Source organism: Drosophila eugracilis, unplaced genomic scaffold (assembly GCF_018153835.1).
Source record: "Drosophila eugracilis isolate 14026-0451.02 unplaced genomic scaffold, ASM1815383v1 contig_2163, whole genome shotgun sequence".
In the NCBI taxonomy this organism is placed as follows: Eukaryota; Metazoa; Arthropoda; class Insecta; order Diptera; family Drosophilidae; genus Drosophila; species Drosophila eugracilis.
The window spans coordinates 84,268-99,416 of NW_024573048.1; the positions used below are offsets into that span (position 1 = coordinate 84,268).

The 15,149-nt window shown below is 39.7% G+C and overlaps 4 protein-coding genes across 4 annotated transcripts; 2 read left to right on the top strand and 2 right to left on the bottom strand.

Moving 5' to 3' along the window:
* The first annotated feature begins 699 nt into the window (after window positions 1–699).
* Window positions 700–3,463, top strand: LOC108103998 (mitoguardin). The gene is made up of 3 exons (XM_017209787.1): window positions 700–1,226; window positions 1,359–2,552; window positions 2,622–3,463. Exons 1-3 carry the CDS (start codon window positions 1,152–1,154, stop codon window positions 2,928–2,930), a joined length of 1,578 nt encoding a protein of 525 aa, XP_017065276.1. The 5' UTR covers window positions 700–1,151; the 3' UTR covers window positions 2,931–3,463.
* A 337-nt stretch (window positions 3,464–3,800) lies between these two features.
* LOC108103976 lies at window positions 3,801–5,410 on the top strand. Its single transcript, XM_017209756.2, has 3 exons — window positions 3,801–3,900; window positions 3,966–4,253; window positions 4,316–5,410. The coding sequence occupies exons 1-3, from the start codon at window positions 3,850–3,852 to the stop codon at window positions 4,529–4,531; spliced, it is 555 nt and encodes a 184-aa protein (XP_017065245.1). The 5' UTR covers window positions 3,801–3,849; the 3' UTR covers window positions 4,532–5,410.
* A 1,980-nt stretch (window positions 5,411–7,390) lies between these two features.
* LOC108103973 lies at window positions 7,391–13,337 on the bottom strand. The gene is made up of 5 exons (XM_017209750.2): window positions 12,746–13,337; window positions 9,690–12,682; window positions 9,370–9,628; window positions 8,161–9,293; window positions 7,391–8,100 (listed from the first exon to the last, which is right to left on the bottom strand). Exons 2-4 carry the CDS (start codon window positions 10,506–10,508, stop codon window positions 8,515–8,517), a joined length of 1,857 nt encoding a protein of 618 aa, XP_017065239.1. The 5' UTR covers window positions 10,509–12,682; window positions 12,746–13,337; the 3' UTR covers window positions 7,391–8,100; window positions 8,161–8,514.
* LOC108103965 (protein starmaker-like) lies at window positions 11,516–13,523 on the bottom strand. The gene is made up of 4 exons (XM_017209739.1): window positions 13,480–13,523; window positions 12,746–13,305; window positions 11,631–12,169; window positions 11,516–11,557 (listed from the first exon to the last, which is right to left on the bottom strand). The coding sequence occupies exons 1-4, from the start codon at window positions 13,521–13,523 to the stop codon at window positions 11,516–11,518; spliced, it is 1,185 nt and encodes a 394-aa protein (XP_017065228.1).
* Window positions 13,524–15,149: the final 1,626 nt, after the last annotated feature.

Sequence of the window (15,149 nt, forward strand, 5' to 3'; positions counted from 1 at the left end):
CCCCAGTTAACTGTGTTCACCAGTCCGATAGACAATTGTTTATATGGGTAATAAATAAAAAAAATAATTAACAATGATTATAATCGCATTTTAGTTGGGAGGAAACTCTTTCATATATGAAAGAATCAGAATTCAGTTTTTTAAAAGTAATTTTTAAGCTCGTGCTAACAATATACAAAATTCATACTCCTTTAAGAATATTTTATAAAGCAGTGTTTAGCTTAGATTAACTATTTTCAAGATATTTCTATACCGCTTATCAGTAATACAGTTTTATACTTAGAATCTCTAGATTTTGTTTGTTGGTATTCAAGAATGCTGTTTGAATTGAAAAATATTGGGAAGAAATTCTTTCATATGTGAAATAATCAGTATGTTCTTAAAAATCATTTTTAAGCTAATTATATTCAAAATATCTAAAATATTTTAAAAAGCGGTGTTAAGCTTGGGTTAACTATTTTTATGGTATTTCTATACCGTCAGTTATATTGTTTTCTACTTATAAACTCAATAGAATTTATTTTTTCATATTATTATAAGTATTGAAGAATATTGGCTTACACTCAAGAACTTACAGATAGCTTGATTATCTGCATATATAAGTATTTTTAAACATTTCTTAACTAATTATAAATAGTGTCTTTTTCCGTATGGTCACAGTTTTAGCAGTATGTCTGGCAACGCTTTTGAAAGTAGGCCTATCTTTTAAGTGGCAGCGTTCCAATCAGCTGGATCTTTTGCCGCCGCGCTCTCCTTGAAACGTTGTGATGCAATTTTGTTGTTTTCAGGCCTAAAAGTGAAAGTTTCCACTGATAAGCAGCCGTGGATTTAAAACCCCGCCTAGTAGCTGACCTCTGGAGACCCCTATCCGTTTCAGTCGGACGAGAAATCCATCGTTTGTGTTACCAGAAGCAGTCGTTTAAGTCCCATTCCAAAGGGCGGCCGCACATGGAGCGCAGGGTCAAAGCCGCGCCAGAAACCAAGAAAGATATCGTTAGCCGATGAGCGGGCATCGAGGAGTAGGCGCAGAGGCCTAACCTCAAAGCACGAGCACAATCCGCAATCGGCACATCAAATTATTCCAGAAATCCTTTCCATTCCCACTCCCATAGGACTATAAGAATCCACCAAGGAGTTTACTCCGCCCCAGGATGCAGCGCCTCATGCCGGCATCTTGGACAAGTGGCGGCAGTCTACTGCCCTTTCGCGTCTCCACCACCACAAAGGTGTGTTCTTAAGCGCAGTTTATAACACTAAGCTATAGTATAAAGTGAAGAGAGAACTGTGGTTCAGTCCAAATATCATTTAAACTATTACTCAGCAAACTAAAATCTAATTACCCTCTGAATCCTAACCAGGTTGTCCTCTTCTCCCTGACTGCTGGCGTGGCTCTGATGAGTGTCCTCTCCCGCTTTTTGCGGCGTCGCAAGCCACCGCGACCGCCACGCCGAGCCAGGAAATATACGGGCAGGCGGAACCGCAACAGCATGCGCAGTCCAAATGACCTTATCTCGATAGCCGGATCCAAGGCCTCGGCAAGATCGGGCAGTCCCGTGGGCTCCACTTTGGCCTACTCGGACCGCCTATCCATGGCATCTGGTTCGATTGGCGTCGGTGTCATGGGCGTACAGAATGCTGGTCCTGGTGGTTCGGTAGTCACCCAACTGACAGCTCAACAGTTGGGAATGATGGGCATGGAAGCGCTGGACACAGTGATTAACTTTTGGGAAGATGCCCTGGCGGCACACTATTCGCCCGGTGGACTGCCCGCCTTGTTGACCACGGCGGAGGACTCGGAGTTCTGTCGCGAGATCCAGAATTTGCTGGAGATGGCCTACACGCTGCAGGAGCAGAGTGAATTGCTTTTCCTGGACCAACGATCGGTGCTGTTCCGCGAGGAGCATTCCATTGACGAGGCCGAGGAGGAGGCAGGCGAGACGGACGACGATCGGCGGTCGCGTAAGTCTGGCAGCGTCCTAAGTCGTGCTGGCTCCGATCCAAACTTTGATTCCGCGGAGAGTTTTGCCTCTGCATTAGACCAGGTGGCGGATTTGCGTGAGTTTGACGGCTTTATCGAGACCTCGTACGAGGAATATCCGCTTTTCCAGACAGCCCTGAAGCACCATGATGAGTACACAGTGCCGTGTCGCACTATTCGGGCAGAGCTAATGCACTGCAGCACCGATACCGAATATCTCGCCAAACTGCACTGCGTTCGGCTGGCGTTTCAGTTCCTGTTTAAGGATCCAGCAGTTGGGCAGTGGATCTGCGATTCCGGCCGGCAGATCCTTACCGATCTACTTTGTCTAGGCGATAAGGATACCAAGGAGTTTCTTGTGGGCTACGAGGACATGGTGAACTATTTGCACGATAGCAGCAACTGGCCGTGCATCCAAATGGAACTGGAGCAGCGAAATGTCAAGGCGATGACCTTTTACGACATTTGTCTGGACTTTATCATCCTGGATTCGTTTAAAGACCTTGATGCCCCGCCCGCCAGTGTCACGGCTGTGGTGCAAAACCGCTGGCTATCCAACGGTTTTAAGGAGACGGTAAGTGGACTCAAAACTAGTCAAGATCAAAACACTTACTAACTGATCCGTTTGGTGCCTTTTTTTCAGGCTTTAACCACAGCCGTGTGGTCGGTGCTGAAGGCAAAGAAGCGGATGCTTAAGTTTCCCAATGGCTTCATGTCGCACTTTTACGTGATATCCGAGCAGATATCACCGCTAATGGCCTGGGGCTTCTTTGGACCCAACGAAAACCTACGCGATATCTGCCACTACTTCCGAGAGCAGCTGCTTGCCTTTCTGGGAGACATCTTTAGCTTCCAGAAAAGCCGATTTACCACCATCGAAGAGTTCTCGCAAGATGTGCTGCAGCATATGCAGACGCGCGTCAACAATATTGGCGTGAAATTTAGCCAGTAATTGGTCTTCACTTCAGCCTTCTCCTACATACTTCTTGGACTCCTATTTTTTAATTTTTACAAAACCGTTTGATTCGGTAGTTTCCCTAAGAAATGCTCCACAAGTTGACTAATTTTAATGCCACATACATCCAACCACACGACACCAAATCCACGCATCGTCATTGTATGATTAAGCTGCATTTAAGTCGCCAAAACCAAACAAAAACATTTGTAAAATAAAACTGTTTACCGCCCGCTTCGAGCGAAAATCCAACTGCTATGCCTCCAATTGCATGGGAGAAGTGGGGCACTTCGCATACCCTGTTACTATATATAGTACATACACTGACATTATTACGCACAAACGAAGGTACTTAAGTCAAGAATTAAACATGAATTAGTTTATTTAGAAATATTAAGATTATTAAAAGCAATTGGCTGAGTTGTTAAAATTTTGCTGAACTGTAGAAAATTTACGTTGATGAAAAAAGTTTGAAGCTTTATATTGATCTTTTAAGGTTTATGTGTAAAAATACATTTATCCAAAACTTATCTAATTTTTTTTTAAAACAAACAAACTAAATAATTTTAGAGATTAACAACGCACCTTATATAAAATTTGCAATAATACGAGTTTTTGTAAAAGTAGGCTCACTATAAAAGTTGAACGCCAATCTTCAAGTAATTTCAAATATTCTATTTGCGTAACTAACGAACAATCGTTCCTTTAAGTGATAAATCATAAATTTTATATAAAATCCCCTAACAGATATGATTTTTGTAAACCTTTTCTGAATTATGTGAAATATAGTGATCCGATTATGAAAAATCAATATGCATTAATAAGTAACCCAAGTTATGTAGGGTATTAACATTGAGGGAAATGGAATATCAAAAGTAATATCCATCAGTACTTGCCTTCGGTTGTTCGTAACAAGATGTACAAGGGTCTGGGACTCTGTTGCGGCCTTCTGTCCTTTAGCGCCTTCGTGAGTATAGAACATTAGCTCCATTTGCTTTCCAATCCGATTCTTTTCCCGTATACCCCACAAAGATCTCCTGTTTTGTGGCTTTGCACACGCTTAATAAGATTATCCACATCAATTTGGACGCCGCTGTTCATGAGAACATTAAATTGGACTCCACCCAGGGACACTCAGATATGCGTTGCCAAAAAACTCTGATCGTGGAGAATCTGGATGAACCGCATCTTAGCTGGCTGGAGCTCTTTTACATGCGCTGGACAGTGGTATTCACGTTGCTCTACTCATTTGCCGCCACCCTTCTTATCCGGGCTAAGTATTTGGGCAACTTCGAAATAAACCTGGCCACCTCCAATACGGTAATAATCATTACCATGCTAACCAGAATCTAATGAATAATGCGATCTATTTCTTTTACCAGATGATACTGATGGGATCCCTGCTTTCGATGGTCTTGTTGCTAGCCACGTTTGTTCTCCAACAGCGTGAACCTTTCATGGAATTGTGGTGCAATAACTTTATTGTCTATCACATGTACTACATCGCCATGACCACCGGCATGTCAGTGGCTTTCTTTCTTGTTCACTCCTGCAAGGAATTCCTGATGACGCGTCGTTTACAACCAGCCATGAAGTAACAGGACATAATAAAGGAATATAACCCCGAATTTAGTCGGTTGCCATTATATCGATATAAAAATGCTAATACGATTTATGTAATTTGATTTTTATTCAAACAATTTGCTTTCATTTGGTTGGTTGGTTTGTTTCTTTTCTCATTTTTGTTTGTTTTTCGTATATTTGAGTGTTGACTGCAGTTCAGGAAAGGCATTTTCACATTTCTCGAATTTTGCTTTAAATAGTTTCTTGTGTGAGATTTGGAATCTAGGGGCTAAACGTTAAACTAAATACATCAAATGAGTGGTTTTCGTTTATGTTTTGTGTGGCTTTTGTTTGGCTCGTTATGAATTCATAACCAATAGTATTTTCACGAAACGTCGTTCGATGTTTCAAATAACCTGTTCTGATTGATGGTTAAAAACTAGGGTTTTAAAAAATCATAAGAGCTTCAGAATAACCCTGGTATACAATTTATTGCTTGAGATGTGAAAGATGCGGCAATCTCAAAACCAAAAAAAAAACCTTCCTTTTTCTCCAATCCTCATATATATATATATTTATATATTGGTATATATATATATATATCCTTTTGTGTATAAATCTAATTTTTAGTTTTCTTTTTTTGCTTGCAACTTATGTACTTACACACTAGGTTCAGGGGTTAGGGGGAACTACAAATCTTAGTGGGTATAAGTTAGCCAGCTAGTTGGTAATTGATTTATCGTACGATAGTTCTAATTACTCCGATTTCGTCTTATTTTTATAGACTTTTGTAGACTTGCCCACCGAACTACCATACGGACAATGGCGGATTGCGGGGGCTAGCACGTTTTGGTAAGGTAATTTCATCTTGCTTTTCGTATTGGATGCGGTACCTTAGAGGTCCGCTCTGGCCTGACTCGATCATCTCCGCTAGCGAAACTTCAATCTTAGAATCTAATAAATAAATGTTTCTTGGTTTTGTTTTCCATTTTCCATATTTTTTTTTTTTCATTTTTTTTCATGTGTTTAGAATTGTTTTCTTGTTGATTTAATATTTATTCATCCGTTTTGTTCCTCTGCATAATGCAAAGCTTACTCGCCATTTATCAGTTGTTTATTTATTATTATTATTTTGTATATAATTAATTGTTGGTATAATGCAGTCTTTACGGCAAAACAAAAACAGAATTATGCTATTTGATTTCTCAATTTGTTTTTTTGTTTTCTCATTTCTTAGTTATCATCGATACTTGCATCATTTTCATTGTTCTCATTAAATACATAATAATCAAAAATATATCTGTATACTATATTAATATTTAGTTTTGCTTTTTTAAAGTTCATGAAACCAAATACACTTATTTAGGCCTTTGGATCTATCTGTCTGTTGTGGTTGTTGTTTGTAGCTCGTTGTTGTGCTGCTCTAACAAAAATGTGGTGAAAAATGACAAGGTTAAATTTAAGCAATTTACAGTCATGTTTTTTTTAATAGAATACTTTGCATTCAAATCGATTTTCTTTAGATACGTTTATTATTTTTTTTTTATCTCAAAGGCAGTTAAACGTGAAGACTTTACTCTATTGTTGGTTTCTTGCTTTCATATTTGTTTTTGTTTTTTTTTTTTTTTTTGTTTGTGATTTGTTAACAACTATTTTATGTACATTTAGATTACATTTAGGTTCTCATTAGGTTTCATTAGAATTTTAGATTGCTATATGCATTTTGGATTAAAATTTAGTATTCCGTTTCTCAACTAACTTAGGGTCTAATCTTAGTGGCTAGCTAATTTTGCAATTGTAACACGTTCGGATCAACCTCTGTGACCTATCCACATTCGCATACACAAAAAAATACATTTCGGCTCCGATCTGTTCAATATCCTTCGCTTTCTCTATACCTAAACCTATCTCTTTCCTTTCCGCGCTAGTTATTTGTTCCCTAAAGGCATTTTCATTTCTTGATTTTGTTTATGCAAATAAAAAAAAAAAAAAAAAAAAAAAAAAGAAGAAATATTAAGACTGGATTAAAAAGCTTAGAAATTATTAAAGACAAATTAAAAGTTGATATTTTTCGTTCTAATATATCTCCTTTTTAGCTATTTTGATTATGCATAAAGTTGAACGATATGAAAGTCGGTTCTATGTTAAGCAGAAATTAAAATTTCAAGTTGATGTACGACGAATGAGGCAATATTCACGTTTAATTGGAAAACATCAATTTAGATTTTTGTACAAAGAGTTTGGGTTGTGGTCTGGAAGTACTATTTCAATGATTGTACAATTGGCTGTCGTATCTCATTTTTGGTTTTTCCTTTTTATGGGTGAAGGCACGCCAAAACATCTAGTTTATTTTATATTTAACGTGAGTATTTGTTTGTTTAATTTTTACCTCTTTTACAACGAAAACATTCTATTATTGCTTATTATTCGTTTGTTGCTTTGTTTGGATGCCTTAATATTATGTATATATGTATACGTATGCTTGTGTTAATGTGTGTGTGTCTGTGTGTCTGTGTGTGAGTGTTTTTGTGTATGCGTATGCTTCGTTCAAGTTTCAACTAAAATATGTTTTTACTTTCTGATTTTAACAACACAGGAACAAGTTTGTAAGTCTACGCTTAAAGTTTCTTTCTCTATTTTGTTTTCATAAAATTAATACGAAATACGAAAAAAAAATTAACACTACTATATACGAACATACATATGTGTTAGGTATACATCTGATAAAAGTTTATAAGTCGCGCATAAACCATTTTCATTAAAAATAAACCCTTTTTTTGTTTCTAGTCTACTACATTGTTGCTTGTCATCATCATCAAAGTTTCTATTCTTAATTTGCAGAGTTTCTGCGCAACTCAAAAACTAATAATATAAATTAAAACATAATTACTTGCTGTAGTTTCAGTTTTGTTATAATTGGTTAGAAGTGACCAGATATAGGTTTTTGTGTTTTATAATTATAATCGTATTAAAATGTTTTGTTTCGATTAGTTTTGCTTCACACGAAGCGCTTATAGCATCTAAAACTTAGAGCGAAAACAAAAAAAAAAATGGTGTGAAAATACATCGAAATTGTGTTGTGTTTATCAGTTAATCTATTAATCTGTTATTAACCTAGATTTTTCTCTGGTCTTCCTTGTGTTTTCTTGAGAATTTGGTTTGCCTGGGAAGTACATCGAAAACAAAAAAAAAGTTACAAGAAAGCATGCGATCCAAACTATTTTGGTCGTCTCGTCTGCTTCCTAGTGATAAGTCGTATGTGTTGATCCATTATTATGCGATCCATTTGGGTTTACAGTATTTGCTTAGGCGGTGGTCTTGCTCACATAAATTAACTAGTTAAACCAAGGAAAGTCACTCCAAGCAATCCTCAGATTTTGGTTTTATACGTAAAACGCTGGCATACGTATTCAAAACGCGTATTTGCTGTCGGTTTTCTGTATTAAGTCTAAACTTAATTTTACGTTGTGGTAAGCTCTCTGTTTACCATCTGGATGTTCTTGAGGTTGCTGGGATCCTTCGGGGTTAGAAATCATCTATTTGCTATATCTGCTAGTTTGTTTCAGATGTGCTCGCTTAAGTTTTAAGTCGTTTTAACGTAAACCTACAGAAAAATAACAAAATTATAGGCATTTCTAAATGTAGAAATGTATATATTAGTTACCTTAAAAATTAAATTTTTGGCTCTCTATTTTGTTGTTGCTGCTGCTGTTTTGTTGGTGTTGCTTTCTGGGAATATTTGTTTCGCTTTGGATTTAAGTGTCTTGATTGCTCTTCATTCTTCCTTTCTTTTTGCTTTCGCTCATGCGTCTGGTTTTCCTCGAGTTTTTTAAATGCGGCGAACACAAACAAATGTGTGATGAAAATGGATTAAACAAAGGAACCAACAAATTCAGGGAAAAGTTTTCGGAGCTTTGTAGGCTGAAGTTCCTTTTGTTTGTGTGGCGTGTTTTGTTTGTTTGGTTTTTCATCGATTTACCATTTAAGCTTTAAATGTTTAGGCATGTCCATCGATAGCTCAATACTGAAGGTCCATCTCGTTGCTCTCCTCCTCCTCGATCAAGTCATCCACATCGAATTCGCTGGGCGAGAAACTGGTCTGTTGCACCTTCTGTTGCTGCTGCTGGTGTAGATAGCTGGTGGGTGTAATGCGTGTGCCCGGTTTGAGCACCATACACGTTGGCGCCTTGGCGCCACGCATACGTGCGTTGGCCAAAGCGGCTGCCTTGAGTGGATTACGCAGGTTTGTCGCCTGAGAAGCCAATGAAGATGAGGCAACATTGGACGTAGTTGAGGTCGACGAGGCATTCATAGTGCCCGTGGTGCCGGGATCATTGTAACGCGGGCGCTTGTTCTGAAATTTGGTAGCCCAACATTCGGTCGCACGGCGACGGGCATTGGCACATATATTATCCCCCGAGGAGGATGAGGTGGAGGAGGTCGAGGCAGCTGCTGCAGCCGACGAGGTTGAGGCCGAGTTCACCTTTTCGCCCTGGAAGGGTATGTGACGACGCTCCTCCTGTGTAAGCTTCATCATCTGATGGTAGTTATCCATCTGTTTTAAGCGTTGCATGCTATCAATGGTACTGGATATAACGCCCGAGGTGGCTGACGTATGGTCATTCGCCTTGTTATCCGAAACAACTTGCTTCTCCAGTTCGTTGGGATCAACACCAGATTGTTGGCGCTGCTTTTGACGCAGATGCTGCATTTCCTCTAGAGACCGTTGCTTACGGAACTCAAAGACCAGCGGATAAATGTGTTGGATAGCAGATTCTACGTGACTGACGCTGGCCGCTAAATGATTGTCAATAGAATGAAAATTAGAACTTTTATTTGGACAATATACAATTCCCAAAGGGTCACTACTCACCCGTGACAGTAACACTACCGGTGGAGAAGATCTTGAGTGTGGCTTTTGGGTCGGGGTCGCGCATTTTGTAGGTCACACCCGGGTGCAGCTCTGGTTCATAGCTGGCATTCTCGCGATGTCGCTCTGAGAAATTGACGATCTTGATGGCCCACGGCATGCTACAGGTGCCCAGCACGTTGACGATGCGAAAATTGAGAAAACGAGTGGGAAATCCAAGCTTGCCCAGGCATCTAGCATAGCGACGAGCTGCAACCTTAGCCTAAAAGATGATCAAATATCAAACAAAGAGCTAACTAAGATTTTTTAAAAAAAAGACATACCATTGCCTCTGAGGTAGCACCAGTACAGGTAATCCTTCCGGAAGACCAGATCGAAGCCGTGGTATAGGGATGACGCAGCTTCATTGTTACCATTCCATTCTCGCGTCGATATTCTACATTCGAGCCCTGCAGAGCAATTTCTCGAAGCTTCAAATGGCAGCCTACACTAAAAGAGCAGACCACGTTGTTAATCACAATATCCAGTTCGGGCTCATCATCAGAGGCGTTGCCTTCGTTGGTCGCATTGCTAAGTGCCAAAGGTTGTTGATCACCACTGGATTTGGCAGTTTGATTGCTCTCCTCCTCTTCTTCATCCTCGTCATTGATCACAGTTCCTTGCTGCATGCTCTCCTCCTCCAAAAGCTCAGTTTTAGCCGTGTGCAAACTATTGCTATTGCCATTGATAGCGACGGCCGACACTGCACACTTGTCGCTACTGGTGAGGAACAGACTCTTGTTGCCGTTCGCCAGAACAATGGTGTCCCCGTTAGCAAGTTTTCTTTGCAGACTTGGTCCGCCGGCCGTTTGCACTTTGCCGAATTGCGAAAAGTAACGAACGGTACCGGCGGCTGTAGAAGTAGCAGATGAACCGCCGACCACAGATCCGCTAATTTTACCGGTGGTCGCCAAGCCTGCCGAAACCTGCCGATTAGCCATGAATGTAGAGGAGGGCGTTAAATATACACGGGGGGCGTTGGCCAGCACCGCTGAGGAAACGACGCCTCCGGATGCCACCACACCCACTCCGGATCCGCTGCTGGCCGCCTTAAGACCGCCGTTCAAGTTGGCCACCGGTATGCTGACCATTTCGTTTTGCATCAGCGCGTACTTCTGCTCCTGCTGGTGCTTGAATTCTTTCTCCTGCTGGTGCCTTGACAGCTCTCGTTCCTGCTGTTTCAGTTCCTCCTGCACCTGCTGCTGCTTTAAATCCTGTTCCTGTTCCTTTAATTTCTTTTGGTTGGTCACAACAGTCTCGTTCTTTACGCGCAACTGGCTATAGAAGTCTTCTTGTTCCTTCTCCAAGACACGTCGCAAATCGCAGTAAGTTTGCTGGTTATTCTGGTGCAACTCACACTCGAGCTGTACCTCTTCCTTTTGTAAGCGGTGCAACTCCTTCTGTTGACGCACCTTTTCTAACACAAATTTTCTCCGTTGCTTGAGCCGCTCTACCTGTCGTCGCCGATGTAGCTGTTCTTGTTGGTGGAGTAGGTGCAGTTGCTGTTGTTGGTGTTGCTGCTGCTGGAATTGGAATTGGAATTGCTCTTGCCGTTGTTTCTCCGGGAGTAGTTTCTCCGATTGTTGCTGTTCTTGCAGCAACTGCTCCTCTTGTTTATGCTGTTGCTGCAAAGATTTTAGCCGTTCCTTTTGATGCAGTTCATGCAGTAACTTTTGCTGCTGTAGTACCTTTTGCTGATGCTTTAGTTGATGGTCTTGTACTAACTTTTCTAGATGCTTTTCCACTTCTTTTTTTAGCTTCTTCTGCTGTTCTCTATGATGCTTGTGTTGAAATACGATCTTTTCCTGGTGTGTAAAGGAGGAGAAACCACTTTTTATTGAGGTAGTCTCGACTTCCTTAAACACTGATAATGCGAGATCGTGCACGTTGTGGCTATCGTTGCGAACAATAATATTATCGATTCCTGTTTGCCGTACTGACGGCAATATTAAAGGGTGTGTAAGAAGTAATTTATAAAATTTACGGGTCTTAATCCTTTCCTTTTCCCAATCTGTAACTCTCTTTTGGGACTCTAACTCAATACACACATCCCTGATTCTTGCCAAGAGGGCGAAAAACTTTTCGTTTTCAAGAAGAGATGAGGACTTGATCACTTTATTGATATCTTTGTGAAGTATTCCAAGGAACTTTCCTTTATCCAAGGTGTTTGGGATAAATAATAATGATGGATCCAAATTCGATTGAAAAGCTTTCACTACTTCTACTGTTTCAGAAGGAAGGTTTGCTTCGTGATCCTGCTTAGAATCTGGACCGTATTCGTCAGGTGCCGAGTCTCTGTCGTTTTCGCCTTCAGGAGTTTGGTGTTCCTGCTCAGGTTGTTTGTCAGAATTAGATGCTCCGGGAGGATCCTCTGAGTCCGTGTCAGTATCAGTATCGGTGTCCGAGAAACCTGGCGGATTTTCGAGTTCCTCCTCAGAATCCTCGCTCTCTGTGGTTTCGAGTTCCTCTTCCGATTTCTCTACTTCTTCCTCGATTCGCGATCCAAATAAAAATTCTTGTATATTTCTGGCAACCGAATTCGCTTCGCCGTTTATATATGGGCGCTCGTTATCTAAATAGTATTCGTTGTTATTTCTTGTTTGCTCTTCGGCCTCAGAATTGCATCTCAAGGAAGCCGCAGATGAGTCAGAAGAGAAATAATCTGACCTAACGAATTCCTCGGTAGTATCCGAATCTTCATCCACCGCCCTTTCGCGACGTGGATAGTTGTATAAGTCGCGTGAATAATATGGCAAATTATATCCTACCGGCGAAGAAAACTGTTGATTTGAAAATGAAGGTGAAGCTTCATATGAAGTTGAGGGTAGATACCGTGAATCGTTGTCTTTCCTATCTGAAGAGTTACTACTATTTGATTTTGTTTCTTTGTGTTTATTCTTGTAGGTTTGTTCGCGACGCCCTTTTTTCCTATATCCTTTGATTTTTTCCCCGTGATCAGATTCGGGGTAGCAAGAATTTTCAGATTTTAATTCACAGCCTAAACCTTGTGGCTGTTGCTTTACTGTCGGTTCCTCTTCCTCCGAAGAACTAGAAGATGAATATACAGTAGAGTAGAAACGTGACTTCTTTTTGACTGTGCTATCGCTATTCGATATTGGCCCTTTGCGTTTAGATTTGTATTGACTTCTGCCAAATCGACAAACCGCTAAACCGTCATAGGGATTTAGGTATGAATTTAGTGTTCGTGTTTCTCTAGAAAAAGCTGATGTCGACGTTGATGGCTGCTCGTCTTCGCTAGTAGAATCACTTGAAGTACCTACGTGTAATAGGCAAAACATGTTTTATTAAATATAAATTTATTTATGTAAAGTTTACTTACTGAGTTCGAAATTCTTGGTCTTTGGAATATCCTTATCCGACTCCCTATTGCCGATACTAGCAGCTGCAATCTGGTTTACTTCTGATGTATTATTAGATAGAGAAACTACTCTCTCTTCTTGCTCAGGTCCTTTTATGTCAGCTTCTACAGGATGGCTTTCTTTCAGAGGATCGACTGGTAATGGAAACAAAGCTCGTATTTCCTGTTTGTCTTGGTCCCTGCCTACGAAATCCTCTGCAGTTTCAGTTAGAAAACCGTTTTTGATCGGGTTCAAAAATTTGTTTTTCTTGCGTTTTTTGGCGGCTTTTTCAGAACTCGAGGACTGTTTCGGCGTTCGATTCGGGAAGTTGTTTTCCTTATCAGAATCTTCTTGGAAGTTTATAACCTCAGAGCAGAGAAGTTCATCGGTATATTCTTCTTTTTTGCATTCCTCGCCAGTTGCAAATAAGTTTTGAGAAAGGGAAATTAAATCCTCTTTCTTGACCTCCTCCTCCTTGCCTCTTTCTTGAGAAGAATCTGCGTTTACTTCATTCAAGAGAGGAGTCCCGTGTTCGGGGCTTCTACAGTAGTTTTTAGGGAAATTATGGTAAATTATTGTTTATGGTGTTAGTTTACAGATTGGTGTGTAGGTGTGAGTTTACTTGTGTATGTGAATGTGTGTGTTCTTTTGTGTGTGTGTGTGTTCACTATAAACTTCTTTATACTAAATACAATTAGTATATTAGCCTACTTACACACTGCCCACGATATTAATATTACTTGCTATGTTTCCGTTCATTTTTCATAGGATTCTTGGTTTGTCTTCTCTTTCTAGCGTCTAAACTTAAACTAATTTTTTTTTAGTTGTATATAAGGCTAAAAGTGATTCTTGCTTGATGTTCTTTTCCAAAGTCTTCCCTTTGTTTCGTTCTGTGTGTGTGAGTTTGTGTGTTTGCTCTTAAGGCCAAAAAATACTTTTTTATGTGTAATTTTACAATTAGAATTAGTGTTAGCAGTGTTTTTCTTGTTTGTGGGTTCCCCTAAATCCTAACTACTCTGTATTATGTTTATTTCTATTCTAGTCTTCCGTTCTTCTCTCCTGTTTAAATTAGCTTGTAGTTTTTGTTGTTCCTTTGTAGCAGTCTGAAAAAAAAAAAAAATTAATTCATAAATGAAAAGTTGACATTAATGGGGAATATTTGTAAAGACAACATGTAAACATAAACTATAGGTATTCTATTAAATTGTTTGTACAATAGTCCTTTTATTTCATCGAAATCACTTTAAAGACACCTTTTTAATTTATACCTCTATCCGATCATCGACCATTTGACACGGAAAAATTTAAAGGATAAATTGACAAGTTCACACAATTCTGACATTTCATTAGAGATGATTTTTTTTAACACTCACGACGAGAAACAAAAACTCACGAAAGGGTTTACACCAACAGTCACACTTTCTCATACGAAAATGGTTCCCTCACGAAATACATCGGAAAAAGGGTTTCCTTCGAAATACATCGAAAAAAAAGGGTTCCCTCAATGAGTGGTGGAAAAAATGATCGATTGTTACAAAATTGTAATGATATAAACATTTTTTATGTAGCTATTGATTTGCTGTATTTTCTTGCAATCATGTAGAACTGAAATTTTACAACCAAAAATTTTCATTAACTGCGTTAATACTTTATAAGTAATATGCCAAAGAAAAAGGACACTCTTTTCACCTGACCCTAGTAACAGGAGTTGCAACTAACAGAGCTCGATAACAGTTTTATTAGGATCGCCGAAGTGCGCTGACCTTAACATAGATTTTCGCATGCCTGAGAAAAAGGTGGACGAAAGAGGGGCAGAGGAGAACGAAAAGGAGGTAGATAGAGAGAGGAAGACGGGTGTGTATATATGTCTGTGCATTACTTCTGGGTCAAGGACGCGCTCGCAAAAGTGGAACAATCTGTCAATTGAGCGCGACGTCGCCGCAGCAACAGCAACAAATGCAAAAACAACGACATAGCAGTGAGGAAAATAATAGAAGCAACAAGAAAATCCCACAATAACAAAAGTTATGCACCATCGATTGTTTCATTCCCGCTCGCACCGGCAAGCTGCCAAATGCAACGCTGCTACATTTTTGGGGCAAAGTGCAATGAAATTTGTTTTTGTAAATAAAGATACAAATGTGTGTTTAGCAAAATAGCTGGATGCTTAGTTTTATTCAGTTAAAGATTCGACGGAAAATGTTTTTTATGCCGGGTGCCGGATGTAGATAATGTCCCAAGCTCCCCCTTTCTTCAACCACTCAATTACATTCATACGTACATATATGTATGTATGCATGTATGTGTGTATTGTGAATCATTTACGAAAAAGGGCAGATATACTTGGACTTGCATTCCAACAAAATGAAATGAAATAATAAAAAG